Source organism: Choloepus didactylus, chromosome 12, assembly GCF_015220235.1.
Source record: "Choloepus didactylus isolate mChoDid1 chromosome 12, mChoDid1.pri, whole genome shotgun sequence".
In the NCBI taxonomy this organism is placed as follows: Eukaryota; Metazoa; Chordata; class Mammalia; order Pilosa; family Megalonychidae; genus Choloepus; species Choloepus didactylus.
In genome coordinates, this window is record NC_051318.1 from 21,060,457 (window position 1) to 21,081,896 (window position 21,440).

Below are 21,440 nucleotides of genomic sequence, written 5' to 3' on the forward strand. Positions count from 1 at the left end.
AGTTCTAGGGGTGGGAGAGATGTGTATTTGAGAAAAACGTGGATTAACTCTACAAAACTTGTTAACTCGGACACAGTTCGGCAGCACATACTATAATTGGAACGATACAGAGAAGATTAGCATGGCCCCTGCGCAAGGATGACAGGCAAATTCTTGAAGCGTTCCATAGTTTTATTTTAGGAATACTTCTGTAAACCCACAACTTCAATAATAAAAAAAACAAAACTCGTTAACTCATACCTAATTGTATTATTGTAGTTAGATTTGCTTTGCCAGCTGTTGATAGCAGACACCTGGGCTGTATCTGTTTGCCTCCTTTACGTGATTGCTGCTTAATGCCAATTCATGCTGAGCGAAGGTGCGATAGCCTAGATAGTGGTTCCCAATTCTCCCTTCCTCCAACGTCTTAAATTTTCGTTTTCCTTTTGCCATCTTACCGTGAGGACAGTTGCATCAAACAGAAAGTAAACCTGTGTACTAGTGGATACTAATTCCTATCTGTGTTCCATGTAGGAGTATAATTGAAATGAGTAAAGGAAGTGCAATAATTTAAAGGGATTTTAACACTTGATTTTAAAAGATTGCATTCTTCTACAATTATATATTTATCAAGTCTACTAGAAAGTATTAGTTTTTTGATAGATTGTTTTATGATTATATGTAGTTAGCACTCCCTCTTCTTTTTTGGTGTAAAACGAGTTTGCAGAATGAAATGTAACTTCTATAGAGTAGCGACTCAATCAGTATTTAACGAGGATTTAGGGTGTTTCCTGGGTAGGAGGGATGCAGAAAAGACCTGGTCACTACCCTGAGAAACCAATGTCTAGGGGGAAGAGACTTAACTAATAAACCATATTGTGGTATTACAGCTTGACAGGTGCTATGTTAAAGTTAGGAGCAACATAGGAGGGAGGATTAAGGATAAGCATTCAACCAAGTCTGGTAAAAGGAGAATTAGGAAAGGTTTCCCTGAGGAGATGACTTCTGAACAGTCTTGAATGGAAATACAAGGCAAAGTGAACCAGGAGGGGAGGGATGTTTTAGACAAAAGTAGCATCCTGTCTAAAGAGAAGATAGCATATTTGAGGAATTGATGGTACTTCAGTAGAGCATGGATTTCAGGGTTGAGAATGGTGAGAACTACATAAACAGGACCTTGTATTCCATGCTAAGGAGTATGGATTTTATCCAGAAGATGGTGGGAGCCATTGAAGATTTTTAAGCAGGGGGATGATGTTCATATTTGCATTTTATAAAAAGCCCTTTGTCAACAGAACAGAAATTGAATTGGAGAGGGGTCAAAAGTTGCAGGTAAGGGAAACCATATAAGAAAGTAATCTAGGCAAAAAAAGATGAAAGCTTGAGCTAAAGTACTGTCTGTAGGAATAAGGGGGTGAGAGGAGGGAGGGTGAGGACTTTTAGTAAATTTAGGAGATAAAATCAACAAAACTATTTGGGAATGGAGAATAAGAGAAAGAAAGGACCCAGCAGTTCCTAGCTTGGATATCTGAGTAGATGGTGATGTTTTTGGCCAAAATAGGAAATATAGGAGGAAGAGCAGATTTGTGGGGAAGACAGAAGAGTGAGTTAAAAATAGAGGGATCATATACTTGGTTGGGTATGTAGATCTGAAGCTCAGTAGAAGGGAGTCTGGCAATGTACATCAGTTACTCCGAAATGTAGTGGAAACTATTTCATCATTCATCCAATAAATATGTATTCAGGTGCTGAGGATTTGATGATGAACAAGACAAATGTGATTTTGTTACTCACAGAGCCCATGTCCTAGCAGAGGAAACAGGCATTGTAACTATTTTATTGCAATTAGGATAGGTGCTAAGGAGAGGTACAAATTCCATGAAGGTGTAATTAGGGGGAGGTGAATGGTGTCAGATGCTGTCATAATGGAAGATTAGCCAAAATAATACGGTGTGAGCTGAACTCTCAAGAATGAATAGAAACTAACCAGACACAAAGAGAGGGAGGGCTAGCTAGATCTATATGTTTTACTGCAGTCAGAAAGAACAGAATGTGCAAAGGCCCTTAGGTGTTAGAAGATGGTACATTCCAGGAACAGAAAAATGATCTGTGTGGCTAATGCATAAGGAGCCAGGGGAAAGTGACACCGTTTGAAGCTGGTGAGGAAACTAGAGCCAGATTGCACAGGGTCTTCTAGGACACGTTAAAAATTTCTTAGGCTTTGCCCTAATAGTAATGGGAAGCCATTAAAAGAGTTTCAAACAGAAGAGAGACACTTGATTGTGCAGGAAGAATGTGTAGAGAAAAGAGTGGGAAGGATCAGAACTAAACATCAGGAGTGGGAAAAAGCCAAAAAGGAGACTGAGAAGGGATGGTCAGAGAAACAAGAAGACCAGAAAAATGTTGTCATAGAAACCAAGAGGCTAGAGTTTAAAGGAATAGGGAATGGTCAGTGGTGTTGAATAAAAGAAAGGCTAAAAAGATTCTACAGACTTTAGCAACAAAAAGGCTTTTGGTGACCTTAGTCAAACAGTTTCACAACAGGATGGCTGAAGACAGGCTGCAGTGAGTTAGATCACTCATTTCAGCAAGTAGTCTGCTATCTGGTAGTTTGGCTCGATTAGGATGGGCAGGAACTTGAAGGGAGCATGGTGTTGAGAGACGTTTGTTAACTTGAGACTTGAACATGTTTGTTATGCTAAAGAACCATTGGAGAGATTGACAATCCAAAAGTATGAAAGGGGATATTTGAATTTAACTTTTACCCCTGATTCTACCTTATACCAAAACAAAGTGATCAACAAGTTTATGTAATTGATTTGATCAAAATGGTGCACTATCAGTCCCTTGTAAGTTGACCCTAAGAGAAGATTTTGTGGTATTAAATGTCTCTGGAAGGGCATTTTAAGAATAAAATTTTTTATTTTATGTATGGACAGTCTTGGTGCCCATAATGTGTGATTTTTCACAAGGGTACAGTTAAAATGTTTGAGACTTTTTTTTTATAGTTTAGAGATTTTATTTGATATTTCTACTGGATCATACAGATTATTTCAATAATTTTGTGCATTTTAACAGTAAAATAAGAAATATAGAGAATGGCCTTTTTATCCTCCTCCTTTGAAAGCTTTAATTTCTCTGACATGTCAATTTGTGTACCTGTATGAATTTTATATGAACGTAGTCCTATCTAGATGGACCCAGAGCTTTCTCCTTTCTTCTGTAGTTTTTTAGTTTTTTAGGCTTTTTCCCCTAAGAAGCTTTATGTCAGTTCCCTTTATTACAAATTGCATCTTGGTCTTTTAGACACTTTTGGACATGTAGAGCATACAGTCCTTTAGGCTTACCTATTGATTAATGTTTGTTTGTTTGTTTGTTTGTTTTCTATTACTTGATGGAGAAACCTGTAAGGGGTAGCAAAACTTTTGCAATGCTATTGACAGTTTCCTTGCTTTCAATCTGCTGGCTTAGCCTGGTTACAATCTGCTGGCTTAGCCTGGTTACAGGCCAAGCTGTAGATGCCGTGGCTGTTTTTGCTTATTCAGAAACAGTACTTTTGTACCAGTCATGGGATTCAAGTTTGGTAGGTGTGTCTTGTGACAGATGAAGCAATTTGATTAGATGGAAGACAGATCTATTTGTTTCTCTATCTTCACTTCTACACACTTTGTAACTAACAGTAATCATTCAGAACCATTTTGAATGGTCTAGATCCATGTACTTCTGCATATATTCTTCTTGAGTTTAAAAAAAGTATTTCTCCTTTACCCTGTTGATGTAAGTACATTGTAACATATTAGTAAAGGTTTCAAAATATAATTAGCAGGAAAGCTTAAGAGCAAATATCATTATACCTATCAGATGTCTGTCAAATAAAACTGATGTAGATCCATCAATTGTGTAATACTGGTGAGATAATTCAGTTACCTCATAACCTGAGGGCACATTACTGATTAATTTTGGAGATTCCAAGGTTGCTATGTTGATTTCTGTTTTATAACCATGACAAGATTTTTAAAAGTAGCATTGATGGCTATTTCCATAAGAAAATTATCGTGGTTATTCTTAATGGTAGACCATTTTGGGGATTGTGCATCTGTCACTACCTTAAGGTTTTTGAGGTAAATCTTGGCTTCGCCTTTCCCCTTAGAGTGGCCATTAACTTCATAAGAAGATGCTAGGTTTATCTTTTGCTCGGCTCACTGTCAAATCATGTGAGATCTACCCTTATTTAGCTAAATTTGATCTTATCAGAGGATATAAGTTGAACTCTTTGTCTAGTTCATTTCAAAAGCCCAATTTTTTCAGGAAATAATACATAAGATATTTCTCTAGGATCTAGATCAGAGGTCGTCAAACTACAGCCCACAGGTAGGCTGCCTGTTTTTGTACATGAAGCTTTGTGGAACAGTTACGTATTTACATATGCTGATTCATTGACATATTGTCTGTGGCTGCTTTCACTCTACGGTGACAGAGCTGAGGAGCTGCAACTGAGACTGTATGGCTGCAAAGCCTAAAATATTTACTATCTGGGCCTTTAAGAAAAGTTTGCCAACCCCTGTCTAGGTCATCAGTTCTTAATCTTCCCCTACCCTTTCCCTTTATCTGAGGAACCCTTAGGTGGGTTTCAGAGGTCTGGAAGCACCTGTGAAATTTTATGCACATGGGTACACCACATATGTTTTCCAGGAGAGAGTATCCTTCACTTTCATCAGATTCCAAAAGGGATCCAAGACCCCCCAAATTATCAACAACCATTTTTCTAAGTAATGAAAATGTTAATTACCTGTATTAAGCTAGATCAGTAGTTCTCAAACTTAATTTTAGTACCACTTTATATTTTTTAAAATTATTGGGACCCCAAAGAGCTTTTGCTTATGTGGGTGTGATGGTTAGATAATCTCTTGTTGATTCTGTTTCCCTAGAGAACCTAATACAGTGGGTTATAGTCATGAATATTTACCATTTTAGAAATTATAACTAAGCAAAAGTTTAAAAATATATATTAATTCATTGTAAAATAATAGTGAGCCCATTACCTATTAACATGGCGTTATATTACATTTTTTGCAGATCCCTTTATTGTCTGGCTTAATGAACGATAGATTCCCAAATCTTCTGCATTGAGATATCCCAGTCTGTTGTGATACCACAAGTCTTCTGTACACGCTACTGAGAGAATGAGAGTAAGAGAGACAAACAATGGCTTAGGATTATTATGAAAATAGTTTTGTCCTAGTGGAACCCCTGAAAGGTCTCAGGACCCCCACAGTCCCCCGCAGGGCTCTAGACCACTTTTTTAGAGAGCTGTGTATTTGAACTGCATTATTTTATTGCTTGGTTGAGTTTTTGTTCTCTGGTATTTTGGCATTGGCATGCATTGAGGGATACTTGAAAAAAAAATTTTAGAAGCTTTCTCTACTGTTCATTGTTGATATTTTGGTGAGGCGTTTGTCCCTTTCATGAGGAGCCACAGGAGCTGTTTCCTTCATGTGTCAGTGCCAGGAGAAGCTGTGCCACTTCTGAGCCACTGGTAGGTTTTTAAATCTTATTAAAATAGATTTTCCTAACTTAATCTATTTTCTTCTTTGCTTTGGCAACTAAGAAGCTCAGAGCCTAACTTCCAGTCCACTTTTCAGCTCTTGTATATGGTGTGCAGGTCTGTATACTAATCTTATCCCTGACTTTCTTTTCCTTTTCTTTTCCCCTCCCCTCAGTTTCTTCATCTACATCTTGTTACCCATTTATATATTTCTGTAAGTTATGTTATGAATTATTCTACACGTTTCTGTAAATTGTCTCATCTGTTTTTGAATAAAGGTGAATGTATATCCGTTAAAGTAAAAGTTTTTCCTTTATCATGTTGTGTAGCTAATTTGTGTAAAACATTAGCATCTAGTAGATTTTAGAATCTGTTTTTATTTACAGAACTTAGTGAATCACTTTCTTTTTAGTGTTGCTTTCAGGTTATCCTAGATACTGGAAACATAACCATCCTGTATCTGGAAGTATTCGAATGTTATTTTGGTTTATTATATACTATATATAGTACAGTTGTTTGGCAGTTTTGTTATTTACTATGTACCCACAAGCTCTGCCCTATTTTTTTCATTTTATTTAAGCCTTATACACACATACATTCTTGTTCTTAGTATTGTCATTTTCATTTAGTCATAACAGGCATTCTTTTTTTTGTGCCTGCTTTGGGAACTTTTGTAAATTACTCTGAACACTATCTATAGTTATGTGTGTGTGTTTTCATCCATGTGGTTCTGCTGAGGACATCAGCAAGGTTTGCTGATTTTAAATAGGGGAAAATTTAAAACATTAATATTTCTAAACTGGGACGACTCTTCAATATTTGTTACAGCCTGAAATTAATTGGAGTATCTCAGTAACTCAGAGAGGACTCTGAATGTGGTCCTCTACAATAAAAATGTTAAAGATTTGTGTTACATACGCTCTGCCTTAAATCACCAATTGGCTGAATGTGTTTTATAGAGAACTATTTTGCTGAGGTTTTTAGGAAAAAAAAAACAAAAACTGTTATACTTCATGCATAGTGAATGGGATAGAGAGCAAAATGTATTTTGCATAAAATATTGATTCTTGTAATTTTTTTAAAGAATAGACTCTGCATATTTGTTACTATATAGATGCTGTCATTTCAATTTTCAGAAGACTGTGCAGTCTTTTTTAACTGATGAAGAACAAGGCTTTCTCTTCCCGTAATTCTGAAGTGAAGTTGTCACCCAACAAGAAAACTAAATCCACTTAAAATATAGGCATTAGTAATAGAATGCTGAACCAAACCTCTGGATTAGCTTCATTGGCTTTCCTGCTTCTTTTGCATCCCAAAGCATAAGCTTAAATCGTCTCAGAAGGACAAAGTCCGCCAGTTTATGGCATTTACTCAGGCTGGTGAAAGAACTGCTATATACTGTTTAACGCAGAATGAGTGGAAACTAGAAGTGGCAACAGACAACTTCTTCCAAAACCCAGACTCATTCTACAAAGAATCCATGAAAAATTCAATAGACAAGAAGAAACTAGAACAGCTGTATAACAGGTACAAAGGTAAGGATGTTAAAAATGAAAACAAACCCAAGCAGAAAACATTTAAAAATTTGTAAACAGTAAAAAAAAAATTTTAGGTAACAGAATGAATGTTATGTTTCTAGAGTTTCTGATGTCTTGTAGAAAAAAATCCCCAAGATGCTGCTCCTTTTCTTCCTGATAATCAGCTGCAAACTCCAGTATCTTCAATTTAAGTGAAATTGTGACAATCAGTCTAGGGGTAGAATGAGAAGAGAGGAGTCTAAAGATTTGCACAGGAGAAGACTCTCACCCAACTTGTTCTGTGCAGTGAGTTTGATAAGTGGACCACCAGTTGGAAGCAAACAGTCATTTCATTGAGGTTTAGTTTCATGGGCCAGGTAGTTGTACCATTATTACTGTCTTTTTTTCCGAGCACTTCTATTTAGGCTGAAATATTTGTGGGCAAGAAGGTTGTTCAAGAACAATACCAAGTCATGAAAATAATTCTGAAATGAGGGTAAAACATCAGTCTTAACAATATAATTGTATTTTAGCACTTAAACAACTTCAGTTGTTGGTTAAAGCTTTGGGGAAAACACTTAGCAAAGAAACGTTTGTGTTGGAGATTGAGAGACAGTTTTTACTTTTATTGAAATCGGCACTTAGAAGGGTTTTCTCCTATTAAGATACAGTTGTGCAGTAAAAGTAAGTCTGCATTGATGAATATTACAGATCCAAATCACTTAGCAGGTTTTAAAATTTCATGTCAAATGTTAAATCCTGCTCTGCTGGGAAAGGCAGCATCATTTCAAGTGTTGACTTATTTTGCTTTTTCTTTTTGGATGTTTTTATGGTTAATCTTATATTTCCAAAATGAAAAAAAAAAAAAAAAACTCATTTAAACAAATACTAGCCCAGACAGAATAATTTCCTTGATTTTAAATTCTTGCTTATTTGTTTTTGTCATTTTTTACTTTCAAAAATACAGTGAATGTGTTTTAGTCTGTCTGAATCTGAAAATTGCATTCTTTTTTTTTTTTTAAGTCTTGACTCAGAAACATACTTTATGGTAAAAATCACAGTTATGTACTCATTGTATAGTTCTCAAAAAATGAATTTTTTAAAAAAAATTAAGCTTTACTAAATTTTTACTAAGTTAATTGTTAAGCTAATTTTGTAAGTCAGATATTATGCAGATTATTTATGTTCTTCAAATATGTGCAGCTATCTTTGAAAAAATACTTTTATATAAGTGAAAATCAATAATTTTCATCTCTAGGTCATTTTTTATTTTATTCATGCAGTTCTTGTCATTTCAAGTAGACATACAGTGCAATCAAATATTGTTGACATTGGTTATTATTTAAATCTATACACATATGTTAATCTGTATTATGTTCGTCCAACACAAACATTGGTTATGTTAATCTACACAAATGAATGAGTACTTCCAAAATTACTTTAAAATTTTCAATGATATTGTATCTGAAATTTACCAAGATTGTTTATTAGGAAGAGCATTGTAGATCAATTTTTCTATTATCCTGAAGATGTACGTATTAGAAGCACAGAGTTGAATAAGAGGATAAGTGCTGATTTTTTGTAGGACCTTTGTCCCATCAGCCCACAGCTGAATTTGTTCTCTCCTAATATAGGAGAATACAATTGAAAGAATGATTCCATTCATTTAATTTATGCCTTCAATTTTTTTCCAGTAACAACATAAATATAAATAAGGCAGTATATAGTACTTAAGTGACCAGAGTTCAATTTTGTATGAAAAAGTAAAGTTTATCATGACTAATCTTTATTTGAGCAAAAGAGCTAGAATTTTCTATTTGCACCCTCTAACAGAATTAGCACATATGTTATGATATAATATATTAAGATATACATAATTTGTCTAAAATTATTAGATAGCTTGGTGAGGTCTTTCTGGGATACTTTTGATAGATTTTTACTGTTTGATTTTTCTGATAGAGAAATGCAAAATTCCTTAATTTTATGTCTAAACTAGAAACAAGGGAAGAAAGTTGGAATTTCTAAATTGTTAAACATGGATGCATAAGCTAAATGATTTTGAAAACGTATTGTACTGTGGCATTACAACTAGCAAATGAAATCACTTAAAAAGAGAAAAATCAGTTATTCTTTGCTTTAGCAGGGTTGTGGTAAAACTTAAAATGTTATAAATATTTGATCTGTTCAGTATCATTTGTAGCAATTTGCCTTTGGCAGAGTAAAATTCTCTAAACCTGAATTTTTATTTGCTTCAGGCAATTTAAATTATTTCTTAATTGTGAAGTTTTCTCAAAGCATTTTCAATGATTTTTCCCCTAACTACCAGAAATGTAGATTTTAAAAACGAGACTATTTTCTGGATAAATTCTTTTTTTTTTGCTTTCATTCTGTATATTTCTTTCATATGGGTGGAAAATTGCAGTTCATTGATTGATGTATTAAAACCACTGTTGCGATAACCATGTAGTGAAGTAGTATGACTCTAACCATTTATTTTAGTAATACTTTTCAAAATGATGTAAACTTTTCTCCTTCTTAATTTTAACTATAGACCCACAAGATGAAAATAAAATTGGAATTGATGGGATTCAACAGTTTTGTGATGATTTAAGCTTAGACCCTGCCAGTATCAGTGTTTTGGTCATAGCATGGAAATTCAGGGCAGCTACTCAGTGTGAATTTAGCAAAAAGGAATTTGTTGATGGCATGACAGAGCTTGGGTAAGTAAATTGTTCTCTGTTTAAATTTCTTTCACAAATGAGGATTAATATTAATCTTATGTCTATTTTCTTTGTGTATCTTACAGATTTCTTATACATCTGTAATATTAAGCCTTTGGTTTCCTTTTAAATTCTAGTTTAAAGCGTTAGTCAATATTTTTATTCAAATTAATCCCTTTTGTCATTCATTATCTTCTTTTTAATTTTTTCCTTCCAATTTTGTATTGATAGCAAGCATCAGGGGTTTTCTTTATTTTCAGCCATTCAATTTATTTCATTGTACTGTGTACAAAATATATAATTTACTGAGTTGCTATGAAACATTAATAAAATGTCATTTTGTTTTATGCTCGTAACCTTTCTTTGTTCTACCTACAGAGATGTGATAAAAGCTTCATTGATAACTTAAGATGTTTCTCAGTTGTCAGATAAATCACTGAAGTAAATGAAAGCATATAACACAACTATCTTTTAATCATTAGACTTATTGAACTATTTCATGGGTAGTATAAAAGCCAGCTTGTTTGACTTATTGATATTTCTGATATTCTGATATTTCGATGTTGACGACTTAGAACAGCTTACTTTAAGCAGATGAAGGAAACTTCAAAGCCTTAAGTTAAAGATGTTCCTAAAGCATACATTTATAGCAACCAAAGGAAAAGGAAAAATACAGCATTTGCTTTTTCCACTAAACCATTTTATTTATCAGACTTGTCTATTGGATGATAAACTCTACAAGATTTTCTTTATTTCTGATAATATGGTATGATGTTCTTGGTGATTGTATTAAAACGAACAAACAAGAAATCATGATTATGTAACATTTAGTGTTCCTTGGAACATTTCCCGTATTCCTTGCACTTAGGAAAGCCTAAGTGGGTTACTAGTAGTTTTAGAATGGAAAACACCTATTAAGAAAGTATCTCATTTGTATTGTACTATACTGTCCCGTTTATTAAAGTCTCCCACAAACGGGAGATTTTGGAAACAAGTGTTTCTTATGGAAATACTTATTAGTATTTCTTAGGCATTGTCTAAAAATATGTTACACAAGTGAACTTTTTTTCAATTCCTGCCTATTATCTTTTTAAGTGCCATACTTTATAAAACATTTTAGAGATAGTGAGTGTAAATCTTTCCAAAATGTGTTAGATAATTTCATGCCCACTTAGAGTATGCAGAATGTAATTTAAGGTTACAAGTGTATGATGGAATAATAATACTCTCCACATCTCATAGAGCAGTTAAAGAGGAAAACATTTTGTAAATATTAAAATGCTATACTAAATCAAAGTATTGTTAATGCTTTACTGTAATTTAGTGATAACCTCAGTCTATTAGGGATATAAAGGACAATGTGCTTCTATTCTGAATAGCACTAGGATTTAAAAAATTGTTTAGCGTTTTTTTTGTCTGTTCTACTGTTTTTTTTTTCATACTTGTCCTGGCTATTAGCTGTCTTGACTGTGGTTAGAGTACTTGCCTTTAACAGTTACTCCTAAACCCTTTCATTGAGAGTTTGAGGATTCTTAAGTAAACTGAATAAAATTTCTGAGCTTGGTGTTTAAATATGGTGGACCAGGTAATTTGGATCAATCATATTACAGAGAACAACTAGAAAAACTGGACACATATTCAAGAAAATCTCCTTAAAGGCTTTAGAGAGCTAACAAGGTAGTGAAGAGTTGGGAAACAGAGATCCAAAGAAGTGAGCCTAGCTTTGTGGCTGCTTTTCCCATGAAGGCAGTTGCCAATTCTTTTGATAGTCTTTTGTGAATAAGAAGACAAAAGCTGGAGACCGGGGCAGGGACACAAAATTGGGGACCCAGTCTTGCTAAGGGTAGTGTCCCCCTCGTTAGTTTGGAATCAAAATGCCTGCACTCCAGGAATAAGGGTGAACTGGAAGTCCTCACAGACTTCTCCCAGCTCACATCATCTGGGTAGCTTAGAAAATATCAATCCCTAAAATTGGATGAAGGTGATTCCAGATTGTGAAAGCTCTCTGGTGCCAGGCAAAGAAATAAAAATGCTGCTTGGAAAAAGATAATTATCCTGCATTATTTGAAACAATTTTTCAAACACAATGTTCTGCACAGAATCAGAAATAATAGTCATATGAGGAGATAGGATGACAAGAACAAGAGCCAACAGAAAAAGCAAACCACAGAAAGGGGCCCACAGGGCTCTAGATAATAGAATTTTTTAACAGACTTTAAAATATCACTTTCTTTTTCAATAGGCAAAAGGCTATGAAAAATTTCCAGAGAACTAGATATGATAAAAAAAAAAAAAATGTCAACTAGAAACAATAAAAATTGACAGTCTTGACACAGGTGAGCATAGTAGGACTTACGCTACCTGATTTCAAGATTTACTCTAAAGCTGCAGTAATCAAGACAATGTGATGTTGGTTTAAGGATAAAGAGACCCATGGAACATAATAAATAATCCAGAAATACATCTATACATATTGTTTTGCTTTTTTCTTACAAGGCAATTCAATGGGAAAAGGAAATCTTTTCGACAGTACTGAAACAACTGCATAAACATTTGAAAAAAAACTAAATGCCTACATTATACCATACATAAAAATTAATTTGAGATAGATTCTAGACATATCCAAGAAATATAAAACTGTAGCACTTTTAAACAAAACATGGGATGATATCAGTAAGGAAACTGAAAATTTGAACAATAACTGGCCTAATAGGCATATTTAGAACACTATCTACAATGTTGAAGAATACATATTCTTTTCAAAGACATATAGAACATTTCTAAAAATTGACCTTACTGATTTTTCATGTGTTCATTCTATTAAAGATGAGTGTGAAAATTCTTCAGTATGATTGTAGATTTGTATCTTTATCAATGTAGTTGTTAATTTTTGTTTTAAAAAAATGGGGCTATTCAATAAGTGCATAAAAGCATAAGGCCATTACCTTCTTAGTGAAATAAACCTTTTACAATTATGAAATATCTTTCTTTATCTCAAGAATGGCTTTTTTTTAATTAGAGAAGCTGTGGATTAACAATAACCATGCATAAAATACAGGGTTCCCATATGTCACCCTATTGTTAATGCTTTGCAGTGGTTTGGTACATTTGTTACAATTGTGGCCAAGGCAGAGAGATGTTCTGTGCACAGCACCCCTCTCCTGTGTTCAGGGTGTAAGCTGGATGTCATAAAACCTGCCCACCAGATTCAGATGGTCTCCAGTGAATATTTTTATATGCTCAGTACTATAGGGAAGGGATCATAATGGCAGTCCTCTCATCTATTAGAGGAATGTGTTTTAGCCCACCAAGCTGACATACCTGGTCCTGAGCACAGAGAAAGGCGCAGGGAAAGGTATCAGGCTGTGCCAGGAATGCCCCTACCACAGTGGCTTTAGTAGAATTCAACATCTATTCATGATTTAAAAACAAAACCAAAAAGCCTCATTGCAAACTAAGAATAAAAGGGATTGTCCTTAATATAACAAACAAACAGAAAATCCTACAGCAAACATTGTACCTAATGGGATTGTAAAACCCTTTCCCTTTCAGATGGAAGACAAAAGCTGAATGCCCTCTTCTATCCAGCCTTAAACAGGAGGTCTTAGCTAGTCCAATCTACAGATAAAATATTAGAATCATAAGTGAGTTTAGCCAAAGTGCAGGATCCAAGGTCGGCAAACAAAAATCCATTATATTTCAGAAGACTAACAACAAAATAAATGAGTTTTTAAAATACATATCATTTTCAGTAGTATTAAAAATACAAAACACCTACAATAAGTCTAATTAAAGATCTGTAATACATCCATACAGAAAACAGTAACTTATTGAGAGGCAGGAAAGAAGGCCTGAATAAGTGGATAAATATATCTCTTTCATAGGTTGGAAGACTTAGTATTTTATCCTAAATTTGTCTACACATTTAATGCAATGTAAATCAAAATCCCAATAGGAATGTGTACTTTGACAAGCTGATTTGAAAATGCACAGATTTTACGTGAAAATGCACAGTCAAGAATAGTCAAGAATCTTTGAAGAAAGAAGACAAGGTTGGAAGGTTTGCTCTACTAGTTAATCAGAACTTTTAAAGATTTAGTAATTAAGATTGCATGATATTGAGTACAAGAATAGATAAATCAATGGAACAGAATGGAGAGCCCAGAAACAAGACCGTGGTTGTCGGTACATTTGAGTTATGACAAAGAACACTTTAGAAAAGTGGAAAAAGGACATCTTTTCAATAAATGGTCCTGGGAAGATTGGCTGGTCATATGAAAAAAAAAAAAAAAAAAAAAAGCCATCTTGATCCCTACCTCACAGCATATTTAAAAATCATTTCCAGGTAGATTCTAGATCTCACAGTGAAAGGCAAAAGTCTTTAGAAGACAATATAGGAGAATATCTTTATGACCTTGTAGTAGGGAAAGTTTTAAAACATGTCTCTCACACGTTTTATTAAAAGATGGATAAAGTGTACTGTACTAAAAATAAGAACTTCTGATCATCAAGAAACACTATCAAGAAAGTAAAAAGGCAGTCACATCCTGAGTGAGAATATGTTAAAAACATATACCCCTAATATGTAAAGAATCCACATAAAAATTTTAAAAAGACAACGTAATAAAAAAATGGGCAAGAGAGTTGAACAAACACTTCACAAAAGAGGATATCCAGTGGATGGCCAGTGAAAATATAAGATGATGCTCAATCTATAGAATGTGTAAATTATGAAATGTAGGTAAAATTAAATTCTATATGGCAAAATTGGGCGAACTGCAGCTTCACATGACAATACAAATGAACCTTACAAACCTAATGTAGGCCAAAAAAGCCAGACACGAAATAATACAAACTGCGTTTCTGTTTATATAAAGTCCGAAAACAGAAAATGAACACTGTTAAGGAATGCTTATTGAGGTGATAAAAGTGTAAAGAGCAAGGAAGTGATTACCATAAAAGTCAAATTAGTCAGATTCTTCCATGTGGAAGAACGGAGTTGGGATTGCACGAGGGTACACAGGCCTCTGAGGTGCTGGCTGCGTTCTGTCTCTTCACGTGGTGGTGGTGGTTATACTCTAGTTCGCCTTATATAGTTCATTCACCTGGACATTTGTGTTTTTCTGTATGTTTATGTGCTTTTCTGCCTGTGTTTTGGCTACTCCAGAGCTTTCTCCAGTATTCCTTCCTCAGCTCTACTCTACTGGATTAATTTGCTGGATAAGTGAACCAAGCTTTTATTCTCTTCCCTGATGTATGGTTGAAATTTTAGAAAGACAGATGTTGTATTTCACCATTCTACATTTCTGCTTTGAAGGCAGTTACATATTTTTAAGATTATTGAGTTTTTGGAGCAAAGTCATTTTAAAACAATAAAACTGAGTTTTATAATTCTTGGATATTTTAAATAGTACTACTGTATTAGGGTACAAGCCAACCTGTGGTAATGAAGAGGGCTCAAAATATAGTAGTTTAAATAAGATAGTTTCTTTTTCTCTTAAATAACAGTTCAGAGGTAGGCAGTAGTCCAGGCTAATAGGGTGGCTCAGTTTTATGAGGTCATTCAGGAAATGAGGTCTTTCCATATTGTTATTCTGTCATCCGCAAGACATTGTTCTCTTCGGTATAGTTAAACCATGTCCATATTCCAACTCTCAGAAGAGGAGAGCAAAAAATTTTGTTTTTGCTTTATGTTTATAGCAGCTTTATTGAGATACAATTCACATACCATATAATTCCTCCATTTAAAGTGTACAATTCAGTGGTTTTTGTTATATTCACAGAGCTGTGCAACCATCACCACAATCAATTTTAGAACATTTCCGATTCCTTTTATGCAAGAGAGAAGTTGTTCATAATCACGCCCACTCACATTCCATTACTGAGAATTTAGCTGTAGGCCACACTAAGTTGCAAGAGAGCCTGGGAAATGTAGTCTCCAGCTAGGGAGCCATGTGCCCAGCTAATATTCTTACTAAAATGGAAGAAGGGGAAATTAGATAGACTTGGGGAGACATGTCTGCCTATCTGCCACAAGTAACAAATAACTGTCTTTTTTGTAACAGGTGTGATAGCACAGAAAAGCTGAAAGCTCTTTTGCCAAGATTGGAACAAGAGCTTAAGGACACAGTAAAATTTAAAGATTTTTATCAGTTTACCTTTACCTTTGCTAAGAACCCTGGGCAAAAAGGTTTAGGTGAGTATAAAATCCAAACATGTACTATGCCAAATCTTAATGAGATTTTAAGTGAATGTGATCAACATGATATCAGCACTGCCAACTATAATATTACTGTCCTTCTTTTGATTTCTTTTTCTCTCCACTGATATTTTATTTGTTTTATACATATATAGCCTAGTTTGTAGTACCATATACTTGTAAATCTCAACTGATGGTGTCTCTTAGCTTCTGGGTTTAAATATTTAAATTTTAAAATGGAAATTAATTTGCAAATTATCTTATTAATATCTCATTGACCAACAGGTTAGGAAAGTCAGCAATTAATATTAACAATCTGAGTGTTCCGAACTTGTTTTCCCCCATATGATGAATGTACTTAGCCAGATTTGTGATTTTGCCTCCATTACTGTTAACATTAGCACTGATGCTCTTTGTAGATTTAGAGTGAACTTATTTGAAACCAATTCTAACGTGCATTGAATTAAATTTTAGTACTTTCTTTCAAAGTGGTATGAATCTACTATACTATAACTTTTGTCATCTATTATATGTTCAGAAAATTTTTAACTTAAATTTTCAATTTGAAATTTTGGTTTATTTGAGGGTTTTATTTTGTTTGTTTTTCTTTCTTTGTTGTTGTTTTGTGTCTAAATACCATATAGTTTATTCCTGGTTATCTCTTTCTAAATCAATCCTTGTTAACCTACACTATGTTGCCTAAGGTAACAGATCTTTTTTTAGTTCAGTAAAATCTCTTATAAATTTGGAGCTGGGAGCTATATGGTCTTTTAAATAGATATTAAATGAGTGTATTAGAAAGCTTGTTTTGAAGAGGACTTGTAAATGAAAGCAGTATTTTAAGATTATGAAAATTTGGAAATTAGAAAGGGCTTGAGAAATTCATTGAGTGGGAAAATCTACCAAAAATGTTTAGCTTATACTGATTTTACTCATGCAGGTATATATAGGTGTGTTATGTTCAATAACATTCTTCTCTCCCCAGTCCCCACTCTGTTTATCCACAGATTAAATTCAAATCCAAATGCAGATTTGAGGGAATAGACACTTTTAATGTCTTAGCTTAAAGCAGACAGGCAGTTTCCTTTTTTCAAGCACTAGTTCCTAGTTCTTGTAGCAGGGATTGTTTTCTTCTTTTTTATTTGTTTTTCTCCAGTGCCATGGGTTGTTTTTTTTAATGTTGGCGAATTGAACTTTGATGAGTCTATTGTCAGAGTTCCCTTTTCCTTTAGGCTTGTCTATCATGTGAAACAGCTTTTTTTGCCCTGTATACCACCTTACAGATCATGCACCTAACAACTCAGGAGCTTAAAAAAAGCCTTCCACAAGGAGGATTTCATTAAGGAAATTACTTGAATGGAATGGATCCACTTAAAACTTCAGGAGGTGGAAGTATGTTCGATTCCTATGGGAGAGCGTTTGGGAAAATATGGATGTATTTTTTTTCCTAATCAAGAGAAGCGGGTGAGCAAAATAGAGGCATGTGAGTTGTTTAAAGGTACAGCAATGAGAATTTTCAAAAATTCAAAGGATTTGCAAATTTCTGACTTTTTCATGAGTCAGAGTGGTTGAGATCATGTTAAAAAAACTGTGTGGAAACCACCCCCACCCCCAGATGAAGAGATGATTCTGACATATTTGTTTATGGAGAAAGTGATCATGGTCTCATGTGGCTTGACATCAGTGAAGGATCTGGTTTTCATAACAAGGTATACAGAGATAAAAGGAAATGACAGTTCACGGGCAACACTGACTGTTGAACATAGGTAACAAGAAGACAAAGCAGGTATCAGACTGGATTGTTGGTTTTTGTTTGTTCTTCCTACCCATCCCCCATTTTCAGAGACAAACTTCTGCTAAACCGGATTAGGTAAGGGGAAGAAATGCATCAATTCTTCTGGCCCAAACCCTCCTGACCCACCTGTAGATTTTCGATGGCCTACCAGTCAGACGCTTCCTATCAGTAGCATCAGTGTACCACCTGGAAAGGACCCTCAGTGATGCTCATTGAAGAAAGCATCAGTGATAGATGTAAAGAAGAGACTCAGACATTGGCAACAGGGCCTTTGTTAAATTGAGATTTTCAAGTAATTCCAGTTGTATTAGTGTAAAGTGAATGTTTGGAGTTCATAAGTGTTGTATTCTTGTGAAAATTAAAATGCTTGGTATACTTTTAAAAAAATCTTATAGTACTACTTACCAATGAGGGATAAAATTAGAGCCAAATAATAGCATCTCACCCCAACATTCCTACCGTAACTCTTGGATATCTTGGTTTTCCTCTGTGTTATTTCTGCCACTCAGATGTCTAACAAGACATCTTATGATTCTCAAAAAGTGTGGCTTTTTGATTTTTTACCTTGTTGCTGGGAAAGAAGAATGGAAACTAGCATTTATTGAGATCTATTATGTTATAGTCTAGGTGTTTTCTTTAGGAATTTTCATCTAAACCATATAGTCTTTTCTCCACTTTTAGAAACAGAGAAACTGAAACTGAGGCATTAAATGACTTACCCAAGGCATGCATCTAGAAGTGACAGCAGAGTTTTAGCCAGTGATCCCAGATCTAACTCAAAATCTCTTATGGCATCCACTATACTATGCTGTGCCCTCTGCTGACCCAATCACTCACTCCCATATATACATTATACTACCTCCCTGGTGGACCTTACATACAGGTTAAAGGTTACTAGAGAATGGGGATTGGGGAATACTAGAAGTCTATAGTTAACAGCATGAACACAATATCATATTACTCTGTAGTATTGTCAACTTAAACACATTTAGTGAAAATTTTAATAATTAGAAGGAAGTCATTCTTCCTGGCATCATCTATCACTGCTTCTTGGCTTATTTTTTACTTATGATAAGGCCTGTCACACAGGATCTCTTAGCCATTATGTGCTTGCCTAGGTACTATTTTTCATATGCACTTTTTCCCTCTGTTCTCCTCTGGCCTGTTCTTTCACCCACGTTTATGTTCTCAGAATACTCTGGTATCCTTTTTTAACTAGTCTCTGGGCTAAAAGTATTTTCCCATTCTACCCACATCTTGTGATTTTTATCTTACTCATTATCACTTTGCTTGTTTCATACTATGCATGAGCAAAAATATTACAATTATAAAATTCCTTAAATATTCACAATTGTATTTTACAGCCGTTAAGCCAGATTACCAAGATTTGAATCTTGGCAAGTTGGTAGATGGTGTGACTTTAGTCGAGGTTAGTTTCTTCAAATGAAATGGCTATAGTATTAATCCCTACTTCATAACGCAGTGAGCATTAATTTCCTAAAGTCTAATAAGTAATACATTTATGTTAGCTGTTATGATTATAAAGGTATTAGCCCCATAAACTTTGATTTCACATGCCAAAACCGAAAACCTGGAAACAGAGTGCTGAGGTGGACTCTTGACTTCCTTGCATGCTCCCCACCCCACCACCAAAAAATACCATCTGCTCTCCATAGACCTGATCACCCTGCCTGCACTTTCAAACCCCACTCCTGTTGTTGTTTTTTTTTAAATTTTATTATATATATTTTTATTTAATTTTATTATTTTATTTTATTTCTATTTTATCATATATATGGTATATATAATAGCTCCATCTTTTTGAGCCATGAAGATTTTTTTCTCTTCAGGAATCTTGTATACACCTGGGGGGAGTTACACCTTAAACTGTCAGCCAATATCGTTTCCTTACACTGTAGCAAGGATTAGGTAACTTAACTGAAGGCAAAAATGGGACTTAACAAAGGCATTAGAAGGCATGTAATGATCATCTGGGAGAGGGGAAGTTTATGAAAGAGGGAATAAGAACAGATGGGATGGAGCGCTAGGAGGGGAGTGCCAGAAACTTAGTCTTACCTTGGCCCAGCTTTGTGATACCTTTCTCAATTATCTACTCTACCATTTCCATTTAGGGTTCTTAGGTTGCCAATCTCTGGTTTATATAAACATTACAAGTGATGTTTTATATTTTAATTATGTTGAGGAAAAATAAGAAAAATCTATAAAATGTTAACTCATGACACCTTATAAGTTGGGAAGTAAAACAACATAGTTGTCCATGTTTAGCTAAGTAACAAGTATAGAATGGTTGAATGACTTGACTGTCACTTAACATTGTTTCACGGAGATGAGCTTTGTTCACAGAGAAATAAATGATCAAACTGTTTATTTAGACTTTATTCCTGGTATACTGTAGAGAAATTTCCCTTTAGGTATGAGGCAATCTTTGGCTCTCAGGACTACAGTTCTTTTTTTTTTTTTTTAATCATCAAAATGCTATAGGATGTGAATCTATCTCAATAAAATGAAGATTAAAAAAATGCTATAGGCTGTTTTACATTTGAAGTAATTTTACATGTTTTTGAAGCTCAGAAAGTCAAATATAAAGGAAACAGAATGGGATACATAGTGTGAACATGTACATATACTACTGGAGGCTGTGTGTATGCGCTGATAAATGTGTCACCATTTCCCCCTGAAGGAACTGCTCACTGTTCTCTGTGCTAGGTAGTAACAATAGGATGCTTCATGCACAGAGATCAGAGGTTGAAATAAGTGATCATTATGGTAAACGTTGGTCATTAAATAATGATTTATGATGTTTTCTGCCAGTTTGTTACCTCTTCTTCTGACAGCTGTAGGAGTTTTTCCTTCTAACTTTTTGTCCCAGCCCTGAGCTCTGCTCACAGAGACTGGGTCACAAGGAAAATTGACAGTATCAGTAGTGGGAGAGGACAGTGGGAGGATAGGTTTCCATTACTGTTTGCTTTTGTTCTCTCATTTGGACTCATTTCACCCTGAGCTCTTCAGAATTTCGTAAGATAGATTCGGAGATACAAGTACACCAGTTCCATAAAGTCTATAGGCTGATAATTTATTTAATGAATTTAGACTTTAAAATTATTTCTAGAAGTCTATGGAGTATTATAAATATTAAGCTATTTTTTTGATCTTTTTTATTTTGAAATAATTTCCAGCTTACGGAAAAGTTGCAAGAATAATACAAAAAATGTCCTTATACCCTTTACTCATGTTTTCAGAATGTTGAAATTTTACCACATTGCTTTCCCATTCTCTTTCATTCATACACACATGTATATACATATATACCTATATTTATATATACACACATAAATTTTCTTTTTCTGAACCATTTGAGAGTAAATTGTAGGTGGAACCTCAGTACAATAACCAAATTCAGGAATTAGCACTGATACAATTAATTTAGTCTACATCCCTTATTTAGATCTTGCCAATTGTCCCAATAATGTCTTCTATAGAAAAAGAAAAAAAAATTTTTTAAGATTTTTTTCTGATTTATGATCCAATTTAGGATCATGAGTTGCATTTGGTGTTCATATTTCTTTTAGTCTCTTTTAACCTCTTAGAGTTACTTAGTTTCTCTTTCTCTCTCATGACTTTGACATTTTTGAAGAGTAGAGGCCAGTATTTTGTAAAATATCCC

At 34.4% G+C, this 21,440-nt stretch overlaps 1 protein-coding gene and 1 non-coding gene across 2 annotated transcripts in view; both read left to right on the forward strand.

The window, feature by feature from the left end:
- DCUN1D2 (defective in cullin neddylation 1 domain containing 2) overlaps positions 1–21,440 on the forward strand; it is a 41,958-nt gene that overhangs the window by 1,061 nt on the left and 19,457 nt on the right. The window contains exons 2-4 of the mRNA XM_037799606.1: positions 6,843–7,059; positions 9,593–9,761; positions 15,827–15,957. Coding sequence (XP_037655534.1) covers positions 6,843–7,059; positions 9,593–9,761; positions 15,827–15,957 — 517 coding nt within the window. The remainder of the gene's footprint in view (positions 1–6,842; positions 7,060–9,592; positions 9,762–15,826; positions 15,958–21,440) is intronic.
- Positions 70–173, forward strand: LOC119507514. The gene has a single exon (XR_005211272.1). It is a non-coding gene; the product is annotated as a U6 spliceosomal RNA (small nuclear RNA).